This window comes from Buteo buteo, chromosome 6, assembly GCF_964188355.1.
Source record: "Buteo buteo chromosome 6, bButBut1.hap1.1, whole genome shotgun sequence".
Classification (NCBI taxonomy): Eukaryota; Metazoa; Chordata; class Aves; order Accipitriformes; family Accipitridae; genus Buteo; species Buteo buteo.
Genome location: NC_134176.1, coordinates 18,248,240 through 18,269,131, shown reverse-complemented (window position 1 = coordinate 18,269,131; position 20,892 = coordinate 18,248,240). Strand labels below are relative to the sequence as shown.

The 20,892-nt window shown below is 41.8% G+C and overlaps 1 protein-coding gene across 2 annotated transcripts in view; it reads right to left on the bottom strand.

The window, feature by feature from the left end:
* LGMN (legumain) overlaps window positions 1–9,872 on the bottom strand; it is a 28,733-nt gene extending 18,861 nt beyond the window's left edge. Inside the window, exons 1-2 of one of the 2 annotated variants that reach the window (XM_075029937.1) lie at window positions 9,718–9,872; window positions 2,466–2,621 (exon numbers count right to left, since the gene is read on the bottom strand). In XM_075029937.1, coding sequence (XP_074886038.1) covers window positions 2,466–2,603 — 138 coding nt within the window. In that variant the 5' untranslated portion in view covers window positions 2,604–2,621; window positions 9,718–9,872. Of the gene's footprint in view, window positions 1–2,465; window positions 2,622–3,046; window positions 3,175–9,717 lie in introns of those variants that run through there. The other variant, XM_075029938.1, reaches the window with a different exon arrangement.
* Between the last annotated feature and the right edge of the window lie 11,020 nt (window positions 9,873–20,892).

The window sequence follows — 20,892 nt, the reverse complement described above, 5'->3', positions numbered from 1 at the left end:
AACTCTCCTAAAAGTCTATAGTTCAGCTTGTTTTGCTGGGAACAATTTTCCCCAATTTTTTGATACCAGAGGCACCCTTCTCTGGATTACGCTTCGTAGCACACACAATGTGGATTTTCCATGACTAACTGCTGGGTCTGTCTCACAGTATGCCCCCCAACATGGGTGCTCATTTTTGCCAGGCCCTTAAGGCTGGCCACAAAAGGCCACTAGGCAAGATGGCACAGGCTGCTGATGCACTGCATCTTCTGGGAATTGATTCTTTTCGTAACAAGTTAGAGGCACAGTGTCTTGCCCAAGACAGGTAAGTAGCAGCTCAGCACCGTTCTGAAGGATCCTTCACACAGACTCTTCCATTTTATGATGCTGATTTCATGACTTCGATAGGATTATTAGTGGTGTTCTAACTTTCTTTTTTTCAAAATATTAATACTGTACCTGAACCAAGCAGTAGAGGTTAAAATACAAAAATTTCTAGGATTGAAATTCAGAACAATCTGACATTGCAGATATTTTGCATTGTTGGTTGACATTATCTTCAAAATGAAGGTGTTTAAAGAAATCCCATTCTCATTTTTCTAACCTTGAAAAGTAATTACTTAATAACTGTCTGTAAAGCATGACCACACTCAAAACTTAATTTGCTTCTGTGAAACTGGCATGTTCAAAAGACTTACTGTTGGACACAAATACATAGGTGTGCATCTTCTGTTCTTCATAACTCCATTATAACTGGCAGATACACTTGCCATTGAAGGCTCACTGACAGAAAGGTTAAAAACTTTATGCTTAGGCAACTGTAGAAAAGGAATTCTCATGAGCCACAGCTTCAAAAACATAGTTTTATTTAAAGAATGAATGTTGCGGTATTAACTCCTCCTAGAGTGGAAGGGAGCCAACAAGACTGGTTATACAGCAATAGCAACAACCAGAGCACAACTCAGTAATTATATTTAGACACCCCTGGGCAGGCAGTGATCAAGTACCACTCTAGTATTTTTATAATTGTTTTCCAATTTCAACTTTAAAAATCTTTTTTTAAGATTTAATTTGAAATAGGAATAGTTTATATTGAGGCTGTAATATTCTAACTATGGTTATCAGGTGATGGCTACAGTGCAGGGAGCTGGCAACATCCCTAAAACCAGTTTGTCAAAGTGTTGAGCTAGCATTTGCCAGTAACAGGTTCTTCTTCAGATGCAACAAGGTTGTCAGTCTGGTTCATTTAGTTTTAAGCTCATCACTGTGCTGAAAGTTACAAACTGATTGTGAGCTGAAGGGGAGGAGAAACATAAACATAAAACCCAGGTGCCCAACACATGGAAGGCTCATTTCTTCCTCAGTCAACAGAAACAGAAAGGATGAAGCCTCCCCAGATTTTACAAGTGGTTACATTAAAAATAATAAATACTTTAAAAGTTTCAGTGTTCAGCAGATAGGCTGTACCCCATACATTTAATACAGTTTAACTTTTAAAATGCTGGTTTTGTACACTAGTGTTTCAATCTCTGAGTTCACCTTAACCAACAATAGTCTAGTAAACTATTTTTTTAACATTTAGAAATATACAAATGTATACATAAATCAGAATTAAATGGACCCTGTTCTCCAGGAAAGCATGAGGTAGTTTCAATTTTAGAGTGTTTAAGTATAGATTAATCTGTTTAAGGGATCGTCCAAGAATTCCCCAAAGGGAAAAACTGCCGTAGTCTCCTGACTGCTGATTCTAAGTCTTGAACTTAATCAGAGTTAAATCACTTGGATTTAATCCTGTCCATCCTGACACTCACACTCCGACCACAATTCCACAACGCATTGGTCTTGACAGCAGTGTCAAACTCAGGAATTCCTGTTCCCTTTTCTCCATATTCTGCCACTCACTCTGATCCCTGCACCCCAGTGCACCAAATCCTTGTTGTGCCAACTCAACTCTGAGGCCATGCTGTTGAACACAGTGAGAAAACCAATTCAGGTTAAAAAGAACCCCCTTCTGCATGTCCTCCACCCCACAAAAATACACTGTGCATTTGCAGCCCTTCAGATTTTTTAACTGGAGAGAAGAAAGGGAGCTTTTTTGTAACATAAGGAAAAGAGGAAAACAAATGGAAAGAAACATGCATGTGTCTCAAAATGAGGTTTAATTCTAGACATCATTTGTTCACCTGCAAGTTGGGGTCAGATCCTCTAGCCTAGTAATACAATATTTAGCCTAAATGATACACGTCTCCCAGGATGCAGAAGCATGATTAGAGGAAGAATACTGCTCCTCCTGCTAATGATAGCTTTTCAAAAGATGAAAGACTGAACAAAGTTGTAAGCAAAAAAAAAAATTCAAATAGCAAAAAGAGCAGTGGAGGGGAATTCTTGGCGTTAGAATAACAAGAATTAAGACCAGGCTCTGAGTGAATCTTGTTGCTGTTTCTGGAGCGTGGCCAGCATCAGCATGCAGGACCAGCAGTCCTTACCTGGTGGCGATAGTTGTACCAGCCGTTCGAACCTGCAACAATCACCACCCAGTGCTTGCCTCCATCTTCAGGTTCTTCCATGGGGAACGTGCTGATGCCCAGAGCACAGCCCAGCAGCACAAATGCTTTCAGTATCATCTCTCTTCTTTATTTACTCTACAAACGGGAGAAAAGAAAAACCCTAATGAAGAAGTTTGAGAGAATTATGTTGGAGGACATCAGTCAAAAATAAAACAAATGCAAAACAAACATCAGTAGTATCATAACTAGAAGCTTTTCTTGCTTGTGGGTTTTTCTGTTGTTGTTTTACAGACCATTCAACCCACAGTACAATTCCTGGTCATATCTTCCTTTAGCACCAAGCTGCTATAGTTACAAGAGTTTTTCTGTCAGCTTTCAAATCTGACTGAAAGCAAATCTGAATAGGACAACCAAGTCTTTCAGCTCCCTCTGGTTGTTTTGTTCTATAATAGCTGGTAATGAATAAGCCTCAAATACAAAGCAAGCCTCTCTATCAAGTAGGTCACAGATAAAACTATTCTCTTGGTCTCTACTTATGTAGTTCCCTGGTTTCCACTCACTGGCAATTAATCCATTATTATTGAGTCAAATCCTGGGTGATGTAGGCACAAGGATGCATAGACATGGAGAACTGCTTGGGAGTTGGAAGGTCAGAGCATCACAAAAGCCCTCTGTGCCCACAAAGCCGGAGAGGTTGGAGAGAGGCTGTGCTGCTGTTCTGCACAAGACACAGCCCTAACGGCTGGGGGGAACTGCACACTGCGAAAGTCTCATGCTATTTGTGCAACCTGTTATGCTAGTGGAGAGCAAATGTGAACCAGTACCACATGAAAGAATGTTATTTTCGTCTCTCTTGCACAACGGTTAAGCGTTTGCACAAGGTGCATGGTAGAGAATTGGGTCTGAGCCTGTGGATGACAAATTCAGAAAAGGAGAGCCAGAGAGGAGGTTTAAGCCCATGTAGAAATGGCTCTTTCTACTTTCTTGAGAGGACTAAAAGTAGTGTCCCCACTAGTGAAATTTCTGAGCACCTTGATTGTCTGATAAAAGTGTTTGCTCTAAAAGTAAACAATCTGGCCATATCTAATCAAAGGTTTGCTTTTTGGTTTGTTTTTTTTGGTTGGGTTTTTTTTTTTGGGGGGGGGGGGGGGGGGCAGGTTATGTATATTGGTCACAGCTTCAGGTCTGCTGCATCCAGTGTGTAAATCATAAAGCAAACTCCCCCAAAGAACTCCATGCTCTTGGCACAGGCACAAATATTACATATTTCCTTAGGCACTAAGAGATGTGATTTTACACTGGCCTACCTACAAAAAAGAGATTCTGGAAGTTGATCACGGTTGCTATGTATGGAAGAGGTGTTGTAGTAAGAGGTAACTCTCCTTTTGCATGGTTTTCTCTGGAATAAAAGCTGGAAACTTCCAAGCCATATGACATGGTCACAAAGCACAATGTCAAAGCTGCCACTAAACCAAATAACTAAACAGTATCTAAGTCAGCCTCAGCTCCCCACAATCAAAACCATCCATCTGCACCCACTCAAATGAGGCTGGAACAGGGAAGTAGCCAGCTCACCTCCCAAGCAGTTGTGTACAGTGAAGACTGCTAACATAACATGTAGTATGGATCTTTCCAAGACTGGATCTCCTGGTCACTAAGACTAAGTCTTGCAGGCAGTAGTATGAAAAATCTATTATATATGTATTTGGAAGTTGGGGTTTTTTTCTTTTTAACGGAGTTACCACAAAGTAAAGGAAGTCATGTTAGCATATCAGCTCCTATAGGAAGAGCTGTTACCACACAGAAAAACTCCAGAACAGAATGGAAAAGAGAATGGAATGTTAAATGCTATGGCACCGCTTTTTCCAAAAACTCATTTGTATCTAGGAAACTTATCTTTCAGGAATAAGCTACTCCTGTCACTGACTACAAGCATGAGATTTGGGAGCAAGAACAATACATGATAATTGAAGAACTTAGGGTTTGTGGAGTTATTAGCTACTTCAGCAGTTAAGTGGATATGAAGGAGTAAGCAGAATTTTTCTGCAGTTTGATAGACAGTTATAATCTCTCATGTTGAGCTGGAATTGTAAATTCTTGTCATTGTCGCCAGTGACACGTGGCTTTGTATGGCAACTCTGCCTTGTCTATCTTGTCACTTCTTCAGATGATTAAGACAAATAACACACCAACAACTGTGTTGAAGATATATTGTGTTTACAACGTCCACAAAACCAGCCTATTCTCTTGCCCACAGCACAGCTAAGATTCAGACCAAGTTGTTTAAAACTTCTCTAAAGTGTCACAATATGCCATGGGCCAACAAGCCTATTCATTCCCAATATTCAGTTTCAGGTATATCTAACTCCTGAAATATTAGGCAAGAAAAGAAAATCAATATATTTGATCTGCTTAGGAATCTTAACCGAGTTTGACTTACTGGAATATGGAGACAAACCTCATGCAAACAGATCCCTCAGAGCTCAGTGAGAAGAAACTTTTTTCCATGTTCGTTAAAGCATAATTTTTCATTTCTCCAACTAAAAACATTACTTATATTTACATGAAAAATACAAAGAGAAAATAAATGGTTCAAATAATTGCTGAAGGGCTGGAGATCCTTTCACATGATGCTTAGCTCATCAATTTGAATCCAGGACATATATATCAATAGAAGCTGTGTTGCTGCCAGCTGTTCGCTGGGCCATATAACACGATGGCTAATTCCAAGGCAGATACTAGCAGACAGGTACCTATCACACAGAAACAGTCACTGCCACCAGCTGTCAGTTACTGATATATGATGCCATGGAGACTAAAGTAGCTTCAGAAAAAATATGCTATGGAGTGCTAAGTCCCGAACTGGAAACAGTTTGATGGGACTGTCTTTCCTGACAAGTTCACATTCCAGACTATAACTGACACAGATCTACAGCTCTCAGGACCCCAGCCAGTACCTCTGCACGGGGCCATGCTGAGCAGGATACAGGTGTACCAGATACCAGCCCTGCATTCTGCCTGCCAACAGGCCCACAACAGAAGAACCCAGGGCCAGATCAGGAACAAAGACTTAAGTTATCAAGCCCCTCAGGCAGTCCCTCCATAAGGAATTCAACAGCCTTCCATGTAGTATGCAGGTACCCAGATCCTCAGGTTTCTCACCTCTGCAGAGATAAAGTTGTGAATGATGCAGAAGGCCCAGGGAAAAACAAACACACACCAAGAAACATTTACATTGTATTAGAAAACCACATATGTTTTGTCATGGGTTATTTAGAATAGAAAAAAACTCTTTATTTATACTAATTAATGACATACAATCCCACTTATCTGTCTTTTCCTATACTATAATTAAGTCAAATTAACACCAGAAAGAAAGGGGAAAAAACCTAGACATATCACAATGCACTAATAAGTCATATTTAAGAAATGCTCAGCTCCCCAAGGTTCTCTGAGCAGCACTTAAAATAGGTTTAACCATTAAACACATGTGCAGTGGGAATAGGTCTTTCATTGCTTGTTTCCAACTACTAAAAAAATAAAAACACACCACCAACAAAAAACCCCAACCAACCCCCCTCATATTTCTGCTTGTATTAAAGAAAGCCTTTGAGTGCTTAGGCAGGCATTTAAAAGATTGTGTTCTGGGTTATGTTGAATGAGTTCCTGAGCTGCAGTTGAGAAGAGAAAGTTCCCGTCACATGCTATGTCTTCGGGTCATATTCAGGAGAAATCAGCTCACCTGACCAGCTGACCACAGGTACATAAAAAGCCTTTTTCTGAAAGCAAGGAATCAAAGATCTGTCACATGCAATCCTAAACGCATGCAGATTGAGACTACATGGAAGAGCTGAGAATTCACAAGATCATTTCAGAGGTTTGGCTGACCCCCTAAAATATAGAATAGAATAAAATCATCAAGTTTGGAAAAGACCTCTAAGATCATCAAGCCCAACCGTCAACCCAACACCACCATGCCCACTAAACCATGTCCTACAGTGCCACGTCTACGCATTTTTTGAACACCTCCAGGGATGGTGACTCCACCACTTCCCTGGGCAGCCTGTTCCAATACCTGACAACCCCTTCATTGAAGAAATTTTCCCTAATATCCAACCTAAACCTCCCCTGCCACAACTTGAGGCCATTTCCTCTCGTCCTATCTCCAGCCACCTGACAGAAGAGACCAGCACCCACCGCGCTACAGCCCCCCTTTCAGGCAGTTGTAGAGAGCGATAAGGTCTCCCCTCAGCCTCCTTTTCTCCAGACTAAACAGCCCCAGCTCCCCCAGCTGCTCCTCATAAGACTTGTGCTCCAGGCCCCTCACCAACTTGGTTGCCCTTCTCTGGACACGCTCCAGCACCTCCATGTCTTTCCTGTATTGGGGGCCCAAAACTGAACACAGGACTCCAGGTGTGGCCTCACCAGTGCCGAGTACAGGGGACGATCACTTCCCTGCTCCTGCTGGCCACACTATTGCTCTTACAGGCCAGGACACTGTTGGCCTTCTTGGCCACCTGGGCACACTGCTGGCTCATATTCAGCTGGCTGTCAACCAGATGATTTGATCAGCTCTGCCTAGTCTTTCTGGTAGAAGAGTTTATTAACTTTGCTTTGGAGACCACATCAGGAAAAAGGAACATCTCACAGACATAGTGGGTTCAGCGTCAGATCTACATATGCTGAGCAACAGCACGTACACATGCAGGCAGGCTGCTGTGAAGTTTGCACAGTCCCTGGAAGAAGCATGGCCAGAACTGGGTGGCTCTTGCCAGAACAATTCACTCAGCTCTTAAAACCTGTTTTTCCTGACAGAGGTAACTTGACCACTTCTCATTACATGGCTACCACACATCTCTGACTTGATAAGAAAGGGATGCTTAAGAAAGACTACATCTGGAAATGGCCAGTTGCTGCTAGAACAATTCTCCTGGTCAACAGCCTGCTCCCTGAGTTTCCCAACTTTCCTTTGGGAAACAGTCCACTAAGACCAAAAAATCTTAGAACAGGATACCACCCTAAGGAAAGGAGTTTGAGTTCATCAAAGTATTTTCCACTAGCGTTTAGAGTGATGTTTACACTTTGGTAACTTAAATTCCAAATACCTCGAGGACAGCCTCCAAAAGCTATATAAACTGAAACCATATATCCATTTTCCCTTCATGTGAAATAAGTGAGTTAACAGTAACCTTGGGGAAAAAGAACAGCCTTAAACTGGAATGATCAGCTGATTAGCTTTTCTTGGAAATCTCTATTTCTCTTCAGCTACTCTTCTTACAACCATGATTAATGTCCTTTTAGTTTTCAGAATCAAGTCACAATTCCTTTTCTCACACAGTGCTTGCATATTGCCTGTCACCGTAATATTTAGATGCCGATTTCCACAAAATATTTGACTCACTATAGCCCTCCTCACAGGAAACTGTCTGCAGTTCTTCATCAGCAATGTTTTGCCTACATGTTGTGCTGGCTGCTACACAAACTGAAGCACCTAAACCTGCGATTAAACCCCTGCAGAATTAGTCCAATTTTCTTTATGCACTTCTATGGTAGAAACGACAAGTCTTTATCACTGTGAGCTCTGACAAGGTACATTTTGAAGGAGATGAAGGTCTCTGTTGCAAAATAATTCTTTACAAAGTCTACTAGTAACCATTTTATGAATCAGCTTAATTTGATTAGAACATGTAGTAGAATAGTTTAATATAGCTACTGAAGATGTACAAGTAACTTTTACAGTAAAAACAAGAATTTGTAATTATGTTAACTCAGAATGGTTTTAAACATTTTTTAAACATTAAATAAAAGTATTTAAAAGTTATTTTAAATAAAGTTCATTCTACTGTTTGCAGATTCGTCTTTCTCAGCAGCAGAGAGATGGCACCATATACCAGGGGGGGTGGGGGGTGTGAATAAAATCACTCCTTATGCTTCCTAGGATGTTGACAATCCAACACTTGGTTTAGGGGAATTTTTTTTTCCCCCTATGCACTTCAAAAAGCGCAGATTCAAATTTGGCAGATCTTAAGGCTTCAGTAAAACTACCTCTGCTATTTACTTTCATATCTGTCTACAAATATACAAAGCCTCTGCAATCACATTCTGATGGTAGAAAGGAACAGCTACTGCAACACTGCATGAATAATGTATTGCATTACATGATTTGGGGTGGGGCAGGGGGGTAAGGTTAGAGGAGTAAGTCAGATGAGGGTAGGCATTTCCGTTCAACAAACATGGAAATGTCTGGAGTGTGGACAAAATGAAATCCTGGAGAAGAGATTACGCAGAAAGTCTGCGATTCCTGCACTCCACATCTCTTTTACTATGGTTTATTTTAGCGTTTCAGATCTTCACTGCGATCTTTGTTTTAACCCCCAAATACAGACACTCAACACAGTGTTGTCCCATCCTAATTAGGAACTGGTGGTGCTACTAACTCTGAGCGAACCTTCACATTATGGCAAGGCTGTCTACCAGCTACGAGTAACTGCAGCCACAGTGCAGTACCTTCCGTGCATCATCAGCTCTTTGCAGAAAACCCGTAAATTCTTACTCCATCGCTCTCCCCCGTTAAAAAAGTATTACCGGGGACGAAATGGGTGCGGCTGCTGCCACTGCTTCCCCCCAGATCTCCCTCATCTCTCCTGTGCCAGCCCTGAGCCATTTGACTCCTCTCCCCGGTGAAGGCCTTCCAGAAGGGCGACCTCAAATGCAGCTCCCGTGGCAGGGGGACGATTGTGCCCAAACCCCTTCTACTAAGGGCATCACCGAGGGCGCAGCTCGGCGCTCTGCGGCAATGCCCGCAAGGCGCAGGCGGAACGGCGGGCTGACAGACCCCTCTCCCGGCGTCCCAGGGCTGGGGGTGCCTGCAAATCGACCGAACCGCCGCCCAGCCTCAGCCCCGGCGCTCACTAACGGTCGGGCCTCGAACAGACCCCGCCACCCGGGGGGGTCGGGGGGGGGGGGCGGCGGGGGCTCAGCAGCACTCGCAGCCGGTGAGGGAAACCAGCGCCCCTCGGCCGCTCCCCTGGAGCCGGCGGGGCCCCTCGCCCCGACCCCAGGCAGCTCTGCCGCCGGGGAGAGGAGCGGGCTCGCACGCCCCTCACGGCTCCCCTCACTCCGGCGTACCCCTGCCTCCGGCCCGCCGCCGGCTGTGACAGAACCCTCCCTGGACAAGGCGGGCCCGATACTCCCCGGGCGCCCAGCGCGGCCCCCGCCGGCCGCCCCTTACCGCGCTGCCTGCGGAGGTGTCGCCGCCGCGGCCGCTGTGATTGCGGCAGGCGCCGTGCGGAGCGAGGCGACCACGGGCCGCGGCGGGCGGGGACTGGCCCCGGCCAATGGCGGCCGGGCGGAGGAGCGGCTGGACAGCCGCCCGGCCGCACTACGTGCCCCAGCAAGCCCGGCGCTCCCCCGCGCTCAAAGGGCCGCGGGCCTCGCGCGCAAAGCACGGCGGGAGTTGTAGTCCCCCGGCTGCGCGGCGACTCGCGCGGCCCCGGGTGCGGCTGGGGAGCGTGGGGCGGGGGCGGGTTGGAGGCCGCGGGGGGCTGCCGGGCCGTGGGCGGCAGGGGCGGTCGTGCCGGCTTCGTGCGTGTTGTGACTTGGGCAGGGACGGGTCAGCGCCGGCTGCGCTTTCCCGCGGGAATCGTCGTCCTGTTATTTCGGGGCAGGATGGAGGCAGGAGGCCCAGAACGAGAAGGTGGAGGAATGTGTCGAAGGGTAATTCACGAAATGACGGAAGAAAACTAACGCCCCCACATCGTCCTTGTGTACTTCAGCAGCGATGGCCAGCCGAGTCCTGGCTTCTCACAGCAGACCGTGCCTGCCCTTGCTCCTGGCCTGCTGCCTGCTGCACAGGAGTGGCTCGGGTACGGTACTCAAATCGGGTACGGTACTCAAATCGGGTACGGTACTCAAATCGGCACACACCAGCAGTCAGAGGTGTGGCGGGGCTGGGGTTATGTACGACAAAAAAGCCTGAGAAACGCTGCTGTAAATTCTTCTCCATTTGTAATGAGAAAAAGAGAAGCAAAGGTCCTTTCTGAAAAGCAGAGGCACCTGCTCTTTGCCTAATAAACCACATAGAAAGGAGTACACCAGCTTCCCCCTTGCATGCTGACTGTCAGTTAAAAAGTTTGCATTTCGTTACCAACCGTGTTTTTGAACATCTGCAGTAAGTCATAGTTTTGCTCTGAGTTTGCCATTTGTGTTATTTGCACCCTTAGCTTTGCTTATGATCGTAAATGTAAAAGGTCATTATGGGTTAATCGTCAGTCCTTTTCTAGAAGCTGGAGTCCCCAGTAACCTGGCATGCCTCCTGACGCAGTCAAGCTGTTAAAATTTGGGCTGGTTCAGGGACGACCTTTTTGAACTGACAAAGACCATCATGCTGATTATCCAACAGGAAAAAACAAGCCCTAAACCTTCCTTTCCCCTCAATTTAGTTTGAGCTTAGTAGCCACATGGGTTATGATTATGTTTCGAGTATTATCCTCCTGCCCTAAAAGTTACCTAGTATCAGTTAAAAGCATCGCTGACCTGTCATTCAAGTCCAAAGGTGTTTTTCGTATTGTTTGTCATAGCTGGGTTACATGAGGTAAGTACACCTTGTGTCAGCTGTCACTTCTAAAAAGTCTAATAATATCATTGCCAAATAACCCACCTATAAATTCTACATTCATCAAACATCAACAGGATGTTCCTTATTGTGAAAAATAATAGATGGGAAGACGGCTACAGGAATCCTACATCTCAGTCAAAATGTATCAGACAGGTACTAAAGATACTCAAGTAATGTTCAGATTTTTAGTACTGAATGCGATTATTTCTTTGATGGTATTAGAAAGTTAGCAAGCTTTCCTGAATCGGGTGGGAAGTTTGTCTAAGGGAAAGATATGAATGGTGTTGCTGGGTATGTGGGCTGAAGTAAGCAGAGAGATTGCTAAGATACCGTTGTGGGGAGTCTCAAACAGAAGCGGCTAGATCTCCTGCAGCAGTTACCATGGAAGAGAAAAAATGAAAGAAATACTGTTTTGTCAATCATACAAACACATATTTTATAGCTATGTAAATAAACATACATATAATCTTTTTTAAAAGAGAAAAGCACATAAGTAGGTAAAAACGTGATGGATTTATGAAACGTTTTGCTCCTTGCTCTGACAGCGCTAAAAAGCAAAAGTAGCCATCACCCATATGTCTCACAACAAAACTTCAACTCTCTGGAAGGCAGTTCTACCAACCGCCAAAGCCACACACTACAAATGAGAACTGAGACACTAGCAAACTCTGAAAGTGTTGACCGAATAAGAACAAAAAAAACCCCAAATGTGAAACTTAAAAACTGCAGATAACATGAGCTTTCTTAAAATCTTTCTTAAAAGAGAGATTTTACCAACCAAGGATGGGAAGTCCTACAGACCACAAGGCTGTCGGTACATAAGGGTGGGTAGTTTAGCTCTGATTCTGTTTCGCTAAGGGTGTTCTGAGAGGATTCGCACTCCTACCTCCAATATTGCTGACACCAGGCTGGCTTAAAGTGCTGGCATGGTAGTAGTAGTTGTGGTAAAGCACAGCTTTCCCCAAAAGAAGTTTTCCAGATTTCTGGCAGAACTCTGGAGATGGTTTAACACAGCTATTTAAGGTACCATGCCACTAACCTTACAGCTGATGAAATTTAGGCTGAAAAGTCATTGATTTTGCTTTTAATCTGCCAGGAAAGATATTTATAAAAATGTACAGGAAGCTGTTCTGGACTGCACGTACATTTCTCCTTTAACAGCATCTGAATAGATCAAGACTTTTTTTTTAATGAGTCAAGGACATTTTTAGCTGGGAGAAAATGGACCGGAATTGTGAATTGAGCTCACTTAGGGCATGTACCAGGGAGCAAGATGCAGAGGTTATACACTAGTATAGTAAGTGAATGCGAATCAGGTGACTCGTAGATTAAAACCCAGCTAATGAACTGCAACACTCCCATAAGACTTTATAAATTCTGTAGGGAATTTTTTTAAAGAATGTTTTTTACTTCTTGGAAAAATTGTCACAAAATGTTATTGCACATTTTCAAAGGGAAAGATAGAATAAATCCATAAATATGTCCCATGTGAATGAATCTGGAAAATAGAAGAAGAAAGGATTTTATTCATCAAAAGAGGATTTTTAGATTATTTGATTCAGTAACAATGTTTAAGAATGCAGGGGGCCAAGACCACACTAGTTGTGTTGGATCTGGAGCTGGTTAATACACTGTTACTGTGAAACCCATATGCTTACTCAGCCACTCAACTACAGGTTTGCTCATGCACTCACTTCTTTCAGGACAACTTAGGCTCTAAAGTGCTTTGCCATATAAAGCCCTGTATGTTTGCCTAATATTTACCAACACAATGCTTGAGTTGGTGAGATAAAAGGCAATTTCTTCTCTTCCATCTCCTCTTTAGGGCTTAAGAGGATTTCCCTGAGCCACTCTGTACCCAGGCAGCATGGTCAGCTGCCCCCCACCCCTGCCCATGGCAATGAACTGCTTCTACAAGATCAACAAGTTCTATTAAATGCCACATTCTTAATCCAAATTTAAATGATTGCTTAACATTAGTCCTAGATTGCAGATATTTGTGTAATTTTAAGCTTCCTTGACCTATTTTAAACATTTTAAGGAATGCTAATTGTTTGTTGTTGCACTAACTTGATAACTATTAGCAAAACAAAATAAGAAATTCTGAAAAAAAAGCTAGTATGCAAGGTAAAGAGAGGGAGAGATTTATGGTAAATGAAACAATGTGCTGAGCCTAGTCTTTCAACATCTTCACCAGTAATGAGATTAGATTTGTTAGACTTGTAATGATGCATGACTAGCTGCCTTGTAAAGGCAAACATCAGACATGATTATCCCATATGTTTGAAAAGAGGGAAAATTTAGTTCTCATTTTAGCAAAACTAATAGATTATCAAGGGGGTGATCTTAGCTATCAAATGATTAAAGGGAAAAACAGTGTTCATCTTTATTTTGGGAGGAAAATCAGAAGAGACTTACATGAAGTCACCTTATTCTGAAAGAGAGTTAATGGCAGGCATATCATCATGGAGATAAACTGAGATTAAGCAAGTCTGGGAGGCAGAGGGATTCAGAGGTTTAGTTCACTTACATCACTAGGGGAATATATACACATACATTTTGGGAGGGAGTGAGGGAAAACCTTATCCCTACAGCTTCATACATGCTTTCTTCAACCGTTCTGACAGATTTAACTACATTTGACAGTGTTCGAGGTAGTGGGTTCCCATATTTTTCTTGGAAATAGGGGGCCAAGTAGAGGGGAATGGCTTGAGACAGCACCAGAGAAAAACAGTGAACACAATGACCCTTTTTAGAGGAAGGGAGAGAAAGGTGAGAAGAGTGAGGGTTTGGAGTAGAATAAAGTAGATGTGAGGTGATAGCCTCAAATACCCATATGATCAGGAAATTCAAGGGAAGGACAATGTGTACGAGAGAAAACAATCCAGGATGAGGGAAAAGGGGAAGAAGTCTAAAGGCTAAAAGACTACAAACACGTCCTTGCAGACAGTGACCTCCAAATAACCTGTGTGACTACACAATGGGGAACATATTTTAAAAATTGTGGAATAAGGTAATGGCCAGCAGTAGGCTTAATGATGTTATTTATTGAAAATCTAGTTCATCAGCATTTTCATACCTATAAAATATCCACTGAACACTGTGAAAACACATGTTAGTTACGAAGTGTATACACCCAGAATAGGATTCTCTGTACATGACTTCTTTTGTCTTCTTCATCTCAGGCAATCATGGGAATCCTCATACCTGACTGACAAACTTCCTAAAGCTCACTGCAAGCATCCCCTTGATAATGTTTCTCCTGCACATAATTAATGTCTAGATATGTGATACGTTTGCAGTATCATTGTGGATATTCTGCACTCAGATTCCAAATAGGCGAATTACCCATTGCCACTGTCAGGAAGAATGCTCTTTTCTTTCTCTGTTGGTTAAAATACACTTCCCTCTGTATTAGATTCAGGCTTGCCCAGTCAATCTACACACTTATAGCTCCAGGATTAATCCATGTAATTCACAGTTAAGCCAGGAAATTGTCAAAGTGGCTCAGTGAAGACCTTCCGTGCAGCACTCGCATCACCAGCTGCCCTTGCCTTTTGTGCTGGCAGCCTGTTGAATTTTATGTCAGGCTTCGATCTGTTACTCTCCTTTTCAAAACTTCTCATAGCCTGTACGGGCCATTTCAGCTGAGAGTGGTTAGGAAGATCTTGGGCAGTTATATTGCACTGGAGTTGCTGAGTTTTCACCCGCAGGAGTGAGAGCGTGTATGCAGAAGATAACGGCTTCTTAGTAAAAAACTCCTCCTAGAGACACGCTGCATGCAAACTTAGGTGCCCTCAGGATAGATAAGACCTTTTAAACTTGTCTTCCACAGTTCTGCTGCCAAAAAGGGAAAATGTGTATCTTTACTGAGATAAAGAAAAAGGAGAAACATCTTCAAGATCAAATTAGTAATTGTAAGAGGAGCCAGATATAATAGAGGTGAACAGCAAAAGGGTTCGATTACTTTAAATCTTTTTATTGAAAAATGCCTGTTTGCAAATATTCTCACGCAAATGTTTTGCCTTATCAAGCTTCAGTAAGTACCAAAAAAAGAAAGAAAATAAATGCTATTGGTCTTTCATTCTTTACAACAAATTGCATACTCTTGGTAGAGGTAGACCTCTACCCTTTTAGAGAATTATTCTGAGTATCTTGAGTTCTTTTCAACAAATAATGCATGCAAATGCATGAAGAAAGGCATATGGCTGAATGCAAATAAACCCCCAAATCCTCAAATGGCATTGTACTCTCCAGACTTTGTATTCTCAAAATTGCTATTTTTTAAATGTCAGTAGGCACTTCTGGTCTCCTAACTTTGATAATTCTTGCCGTGTCTAGGAGGGCTGGCTTTGTTTCTCATTAGAATAATATGCTAGCTCTGTCATTTGCATATGGAGAAAGGAAATAAGATAGTGAGGACACTGCAGGAAAAGTTTCATTGTGATTTATTAGAGGAAAAGAAAGAAATAGGAGTAATGAAAGAAAAAGCAATAACAACAGAAAGATTGAAAGAATGTGTGTGCACGTGCGCATGTGTGAGTGCGCGCATGTGTAATACAGTTGAGTTGTACTGTGGGAGAAGGAATACAAGCACAGCCTAACTTTGTGTGTTTCATTTTGATGCAAAAGTGAGGATGCAACAGTGGAGACAGAGCAACTGTTCCAAGGTGTAAATGAGCAGTAGTCTAACTTCAAATATCCCAGCCATGAGTCAGCTACATGTTCTAGCCTGGGTCCATTGCATTGTACCCCTGCACCTTGTGTATATTCACGTACCCACAGTTACAGCCACTAGCTAGAGTTAAGAATTTCCATAATTTCATATTAAAATGGAGCTCTTTTAAAAAGTATCCCCCAAACTCCTGTCAGTTTACCCTAATGTTTTCCATGATAGATGTCTATGGAATTTCTCCTTTCTAATAATTTTTAGTTTATAAATCATTCAGCCATATTGAGCAAAAAAAAAAAAAAAAGTGTATGTTTGGGCAAAAGGAAACAGAATGGTACCTCTGTTTACAAATTCTCTAGCTGAGATGCTCTTGTACTTGCGTGCCTTAAAAAATTCTATTAATTATTAAAGAAATTAAAAGAAAAAATCTTTGAAGGCCTTTTAAATGCAAAGACACCGCCTCTGGCTCTGGAAGTCCCTGAGTCAAAATCCCAGGGAGAATGTAGCTGAGGAGTAGCTCCTGTCCTGTTCTTATACCCTCCCTCATCACTTGCAGCTGGCCAGCAGCTGGCCACTTTCAGAGAGTGATTTGTGCTTTGACTGGCACAGCTGCACTAATATAACCGAGAGGAATTATTATGTTCAAATCATGACCATGACTTTTTGCTGTATTTGTGAGAAGCCAGTCGCATCTGGACAAGTTGCATACCTTCAAAACCCAGAAGTATGTTGAAGGCTGGTGATTAAAATTCTCTGAAAAATTCATTAGCACTGAGCATGATCCATCCCCAACGTCTGTACCTTTTGACCAGTCCAAACCTGCTTTGCTCTGTTCAGGTGTGGAAAAGGACTTCCTCTTTAGTTACTACTTGCTGTACCTCAATTCCCTGTCTGGAATGTGAAGATAGTAACACCACTTACCTCAGAGGCTGTGGGTGTGTGAACCCCATATCATGGGCTAATGTGACAGCTTGAGTGAACGTAGGTTTACTTGGGAGTGTAGGTGAGGTGATGCAAGGTAGCTAAAGGAAGAGGTTAGGTACCTTCATTTACTGTGGAGTACATGTGGGGACATGGGCAGGTAGCATAGAGCTGTAACTTTTCAGCTTAGGTTTTCCTGCAGTAACCAATCTCTCTGCCCATACTCAGTCATGCAAAGTCATAGACAACAGTCATACAAACTTATGGGGTTTTATTCAGTGATGCATTTAAGTGATGCATGTGGCATGAGGCCACATACTGAATGTTGAAAAGGAAATAAAAGTTTAAATGACAAATCATCCAGTGATCATCACATTATTTGCCAATCCTTGATATTTGGTATATTTTCAATATACTGCATGAAGCAAAGACTTTAGTCCAGATATGTAGTTTTGTAATAATATATCATGACACATACACAAAAGAAGGCTGAATTAAGATGACAACCTTTATTTTTTGTTGCTATATTTTGCAATTTTATGTTTTTCAGCACATTTTAGTATAGAAAATAACTGCCAAAGCTCTATTTCAATATACTTAGAAAAGAGAATCATTAACTTTCTAAGTACAAGTCATGTGACTATGTATCTGTTTTGCCTCTGCTACCTAACAATTTCCCTTCATGAACAATGAAAAACCTGGAAATCTGCTCAAAGTAGAAAATGGTAATTTTAAAAAGGAAATAATTTTGTCAACTGCAAAACCAGCCTCTTTTTTCATTAAAAAAATCAAAACTAAAGCCCTGATTGTTTTCTTGCTATGACTTTTGAGGAAGTGATTTAATCTTGCTGTGATATAGTTATTGTGGCAGATATTTTCTAGCTTTGTTATTTAAATCTCCTTACAATGAGAGCTATATTAGGAAAAATAAATGTGTGCAAATTATTGGTAAAAATTACTTCTACTTTGAATATGAATAGGGATCTAAAGGCTTTGTACAGACAGTCTAATTTTTCATCTACAGCTAGATATGAATTTTCTTCGTTGCAGACAGAGAAATGCAGCCAGAACCTTTCAAACTATGCAGCAGCCCGTGTAGCATATCAGATCAGGGCCTGGACTCTGGGGAGGGCACCTGTAAACCAAAAAGGCACCTGTAAAGTTTTCAGTGGTAGTTAATGAAGCTGTATGCCCCTTGTGACAGATTAAATATTCTCACCACTCAGCCTAGCAGTCACAGGATGCTTGGAAGCAGCTGTCAATACAGCAGACATAAGGGATGTTGTAAATAGGTCAGATAAACAGGCAGCAAGTTCTCTTTCCTTCCTCTTTCTTCCCTGCCACCCTGCAAATCCTTGCAACCTGAGAACATCAATTGTTGGAATAAAATCACAGACCTCAAAGAAGCACCAAGGAAAGAGATATCACTACTCTAGATTTCTCTATATTATTCAGGGTCTAAAACATGAAACTTTCTGCTCAATTTTTTTTTCTAATTTTGCAAATGGAAACATTATTTTTTGAGACTCTCAGGAATTGTGAAAATGTAAATGGAACAAACTTTAACAGCGTTGATGTAAACTTTATGTCTTCTCGAAGATCAGGCAGTTGCAAAGATTATGCACATACTGGGAGACACTAAATATGGGTAAAAATTGTAGTGGAGTTACTACATTTTATCAGCGCACTCAGAGGGAATAAATGTGTTTTCCAGGTTACACATAAAGCATGATTGCTTTTATAGAATGACTCTGTAACCCAACAATTCAATGTAAAATCTATCCAGGACTTACGGGACTGGGTTACTTCCACTCTCACCCAGTCCCTTTATCAATATGGGATCCCATTTTTTAAGATTTTGTATGAACAGGGAAAGAGGGTTGCCATGGAATTTACTTCAAGGTAAATAACTGTGTCATCTGCAAGAACCAGTAATTCTCAAGCTGTAGGCAGTTCAATTGTGGGCCCAAGAGTCTGCATATGTAATATTGAATAAAAGACACTTCTTTCCAACCATTTATTCATCTAAACTAGATTACATCTGTAAGATGATCCAGTCAAACAAGCACCATGCAATGGCTGTAGAGTGGAATGTTCAAATGTGTGCTGAATTCCACTTGCTGCTTATATATCTGTACTGTGGGTATATAGCCTAAAAAGGTTTTCATACTCTAATGCAGAGAAAAGCTTGTTAGATGCAGTGATGCAATTAGATATTTTCTGGCTTGAAATATGCTTTGTTTGTATCCTCTCTGTAAAAACCAGAGATAATCTAGGACATTGGCTTTGACCCTTCTTGTTTCTTTGCAACACTAGGAATAGATCTGTTCATGTCACTTTGGTCTTCAACGATGTAATACTTCAAATATTCAGAATCACATGTGAATTTTCCACTGAGGGGATTTGTAATGTGTTTTGAAGACCAAACAAGTGGAATTAAACTAGAATTAATTCATAATTAATAGAATCTCTTAAAAACCCCTCCTCTTTCTTATTGGTTCACATGAAAATTAATTGTGCCATTGCCTGTTGAAACCTTAACAGATGGTACTATAACACTTAAAAACAATCCTGCCACATACCACAACTGCTTTTAACTCTAGGATGTTATGATTAACTTGAGTGGTCTAGATGAGCTTCCCATCCCATACCAGTGGCATTTGTTGTCAGGGTTAAATATTACATGAAGTTGAAGGCTATGAATTGATTTGGTTTATTATTTCCAATTTGTTGCTTAATCTGTCATGAGGCAGGATGGATTTTCTATTAACTCATGCCAGTACGAGTGCTGTGACTATGTTCTGAATAGGAAGCAGGGCTGATGTCTCCTCTCTGGGTGTGAGTCCTAATGAGGCCCAATGATAATTGATAATTCGTATCTGTAGACAAACATTTTGGAGCCTTTGTCCTACACAGGAGCTCTCCATGATCTTCCCAAACCTTGTGGGTTCCCTGCAGGAAGAGGATACCATGATAAGATGTAAGGAAACTTCTACAAACCAGAGGAGGCTACCTGATAATGACATTCAGCATACCTGTGAATTTAATCAGAAAATAATTGTAAGGTGTGATCTGACAAGATGACATCTAGAGCTTTGGGGATATGTGGATGTAAGTCACCAACTATGCATTCAGCATTATAATCAGAAACTCAGGAGGAGAACGGGCCTTCAAGAGAGGAGGATCTGAAGTGGCAGGAGCTGTAAGTGTTGTCTTCATTCACATTCTTCCTGGTACCTCAGGCATGAGTAGAAGTTCTCCATCGAAAAAGTATAATGATTAGTTGCAATATGTTGCTATGGAAGATTGTTTGAGGAAACAAATAAAGGGGGAGGTGGGAGAAAGAACATGACCAACAAAAAAACCCCTAATGTAATATTACAGATTCTTTAACAGCTATCCTTGCTAAGAATAAGCATTTACAGAAGAGACATAACAGCCATAAAGCTTGAAAGAGTTCAAGTACTGCAGGTTTGGAACACTGAGTCACAGATGATAAGAGCAAAAGAAGTCAGTCATGAGTATGGGGACATCCACAGTGCAGGAGTCCCTCTAAACAATGCTCGCCAAGTGTCTTCACTCAAGTATCTCATTTGAGAGAGAGTCTAAATAGCAAAACATATGTGGACAAGAATGTGAGAAGGATCTTGAGCTCTCTTGTATAAATCTGACATCAACTAAAAGGTTTTGACTTGAAAGAGTGACTGAAAATTACTGAAAATACTGTCTCTTAAGTGAGTCTTACTTGTTAAAAGTAAATGTGAATTTTGTTTTGTCAAGGGAATTTGCTGTATTATACATATGCTTTTAGGACTGGAGTAATTGTGAAAGAAGATCCATTCTTAGCCTTTTGCAAGTGACATGAGCCATATTCCTGAAGCTACCTCTTCCAACCTTTGCCTTAGCTGACCTGTCACACAAGTGAAGTTGCGAGAGCCTTCCACAAAAAGTTTTGGTTTTCTTCTTCTTTGCTCACCATCATGTGCTTAATACGTGAAATAGATGTCTGGGGCTCCACTTCCCCTTTCAGCTAATGAGTACAGTAACTTCGAGACAGATGAAACAACATCCCAGGAGAAGTGTTCTTTTCTTCTTACCCTACTATAAAAACTGTTCTGAGATTATCTAAAAGTTACTTGCCGTTTACGCCAAACCCATACACACAAAGCCATAGTAAAAGACTTCTGTTCGTCTGT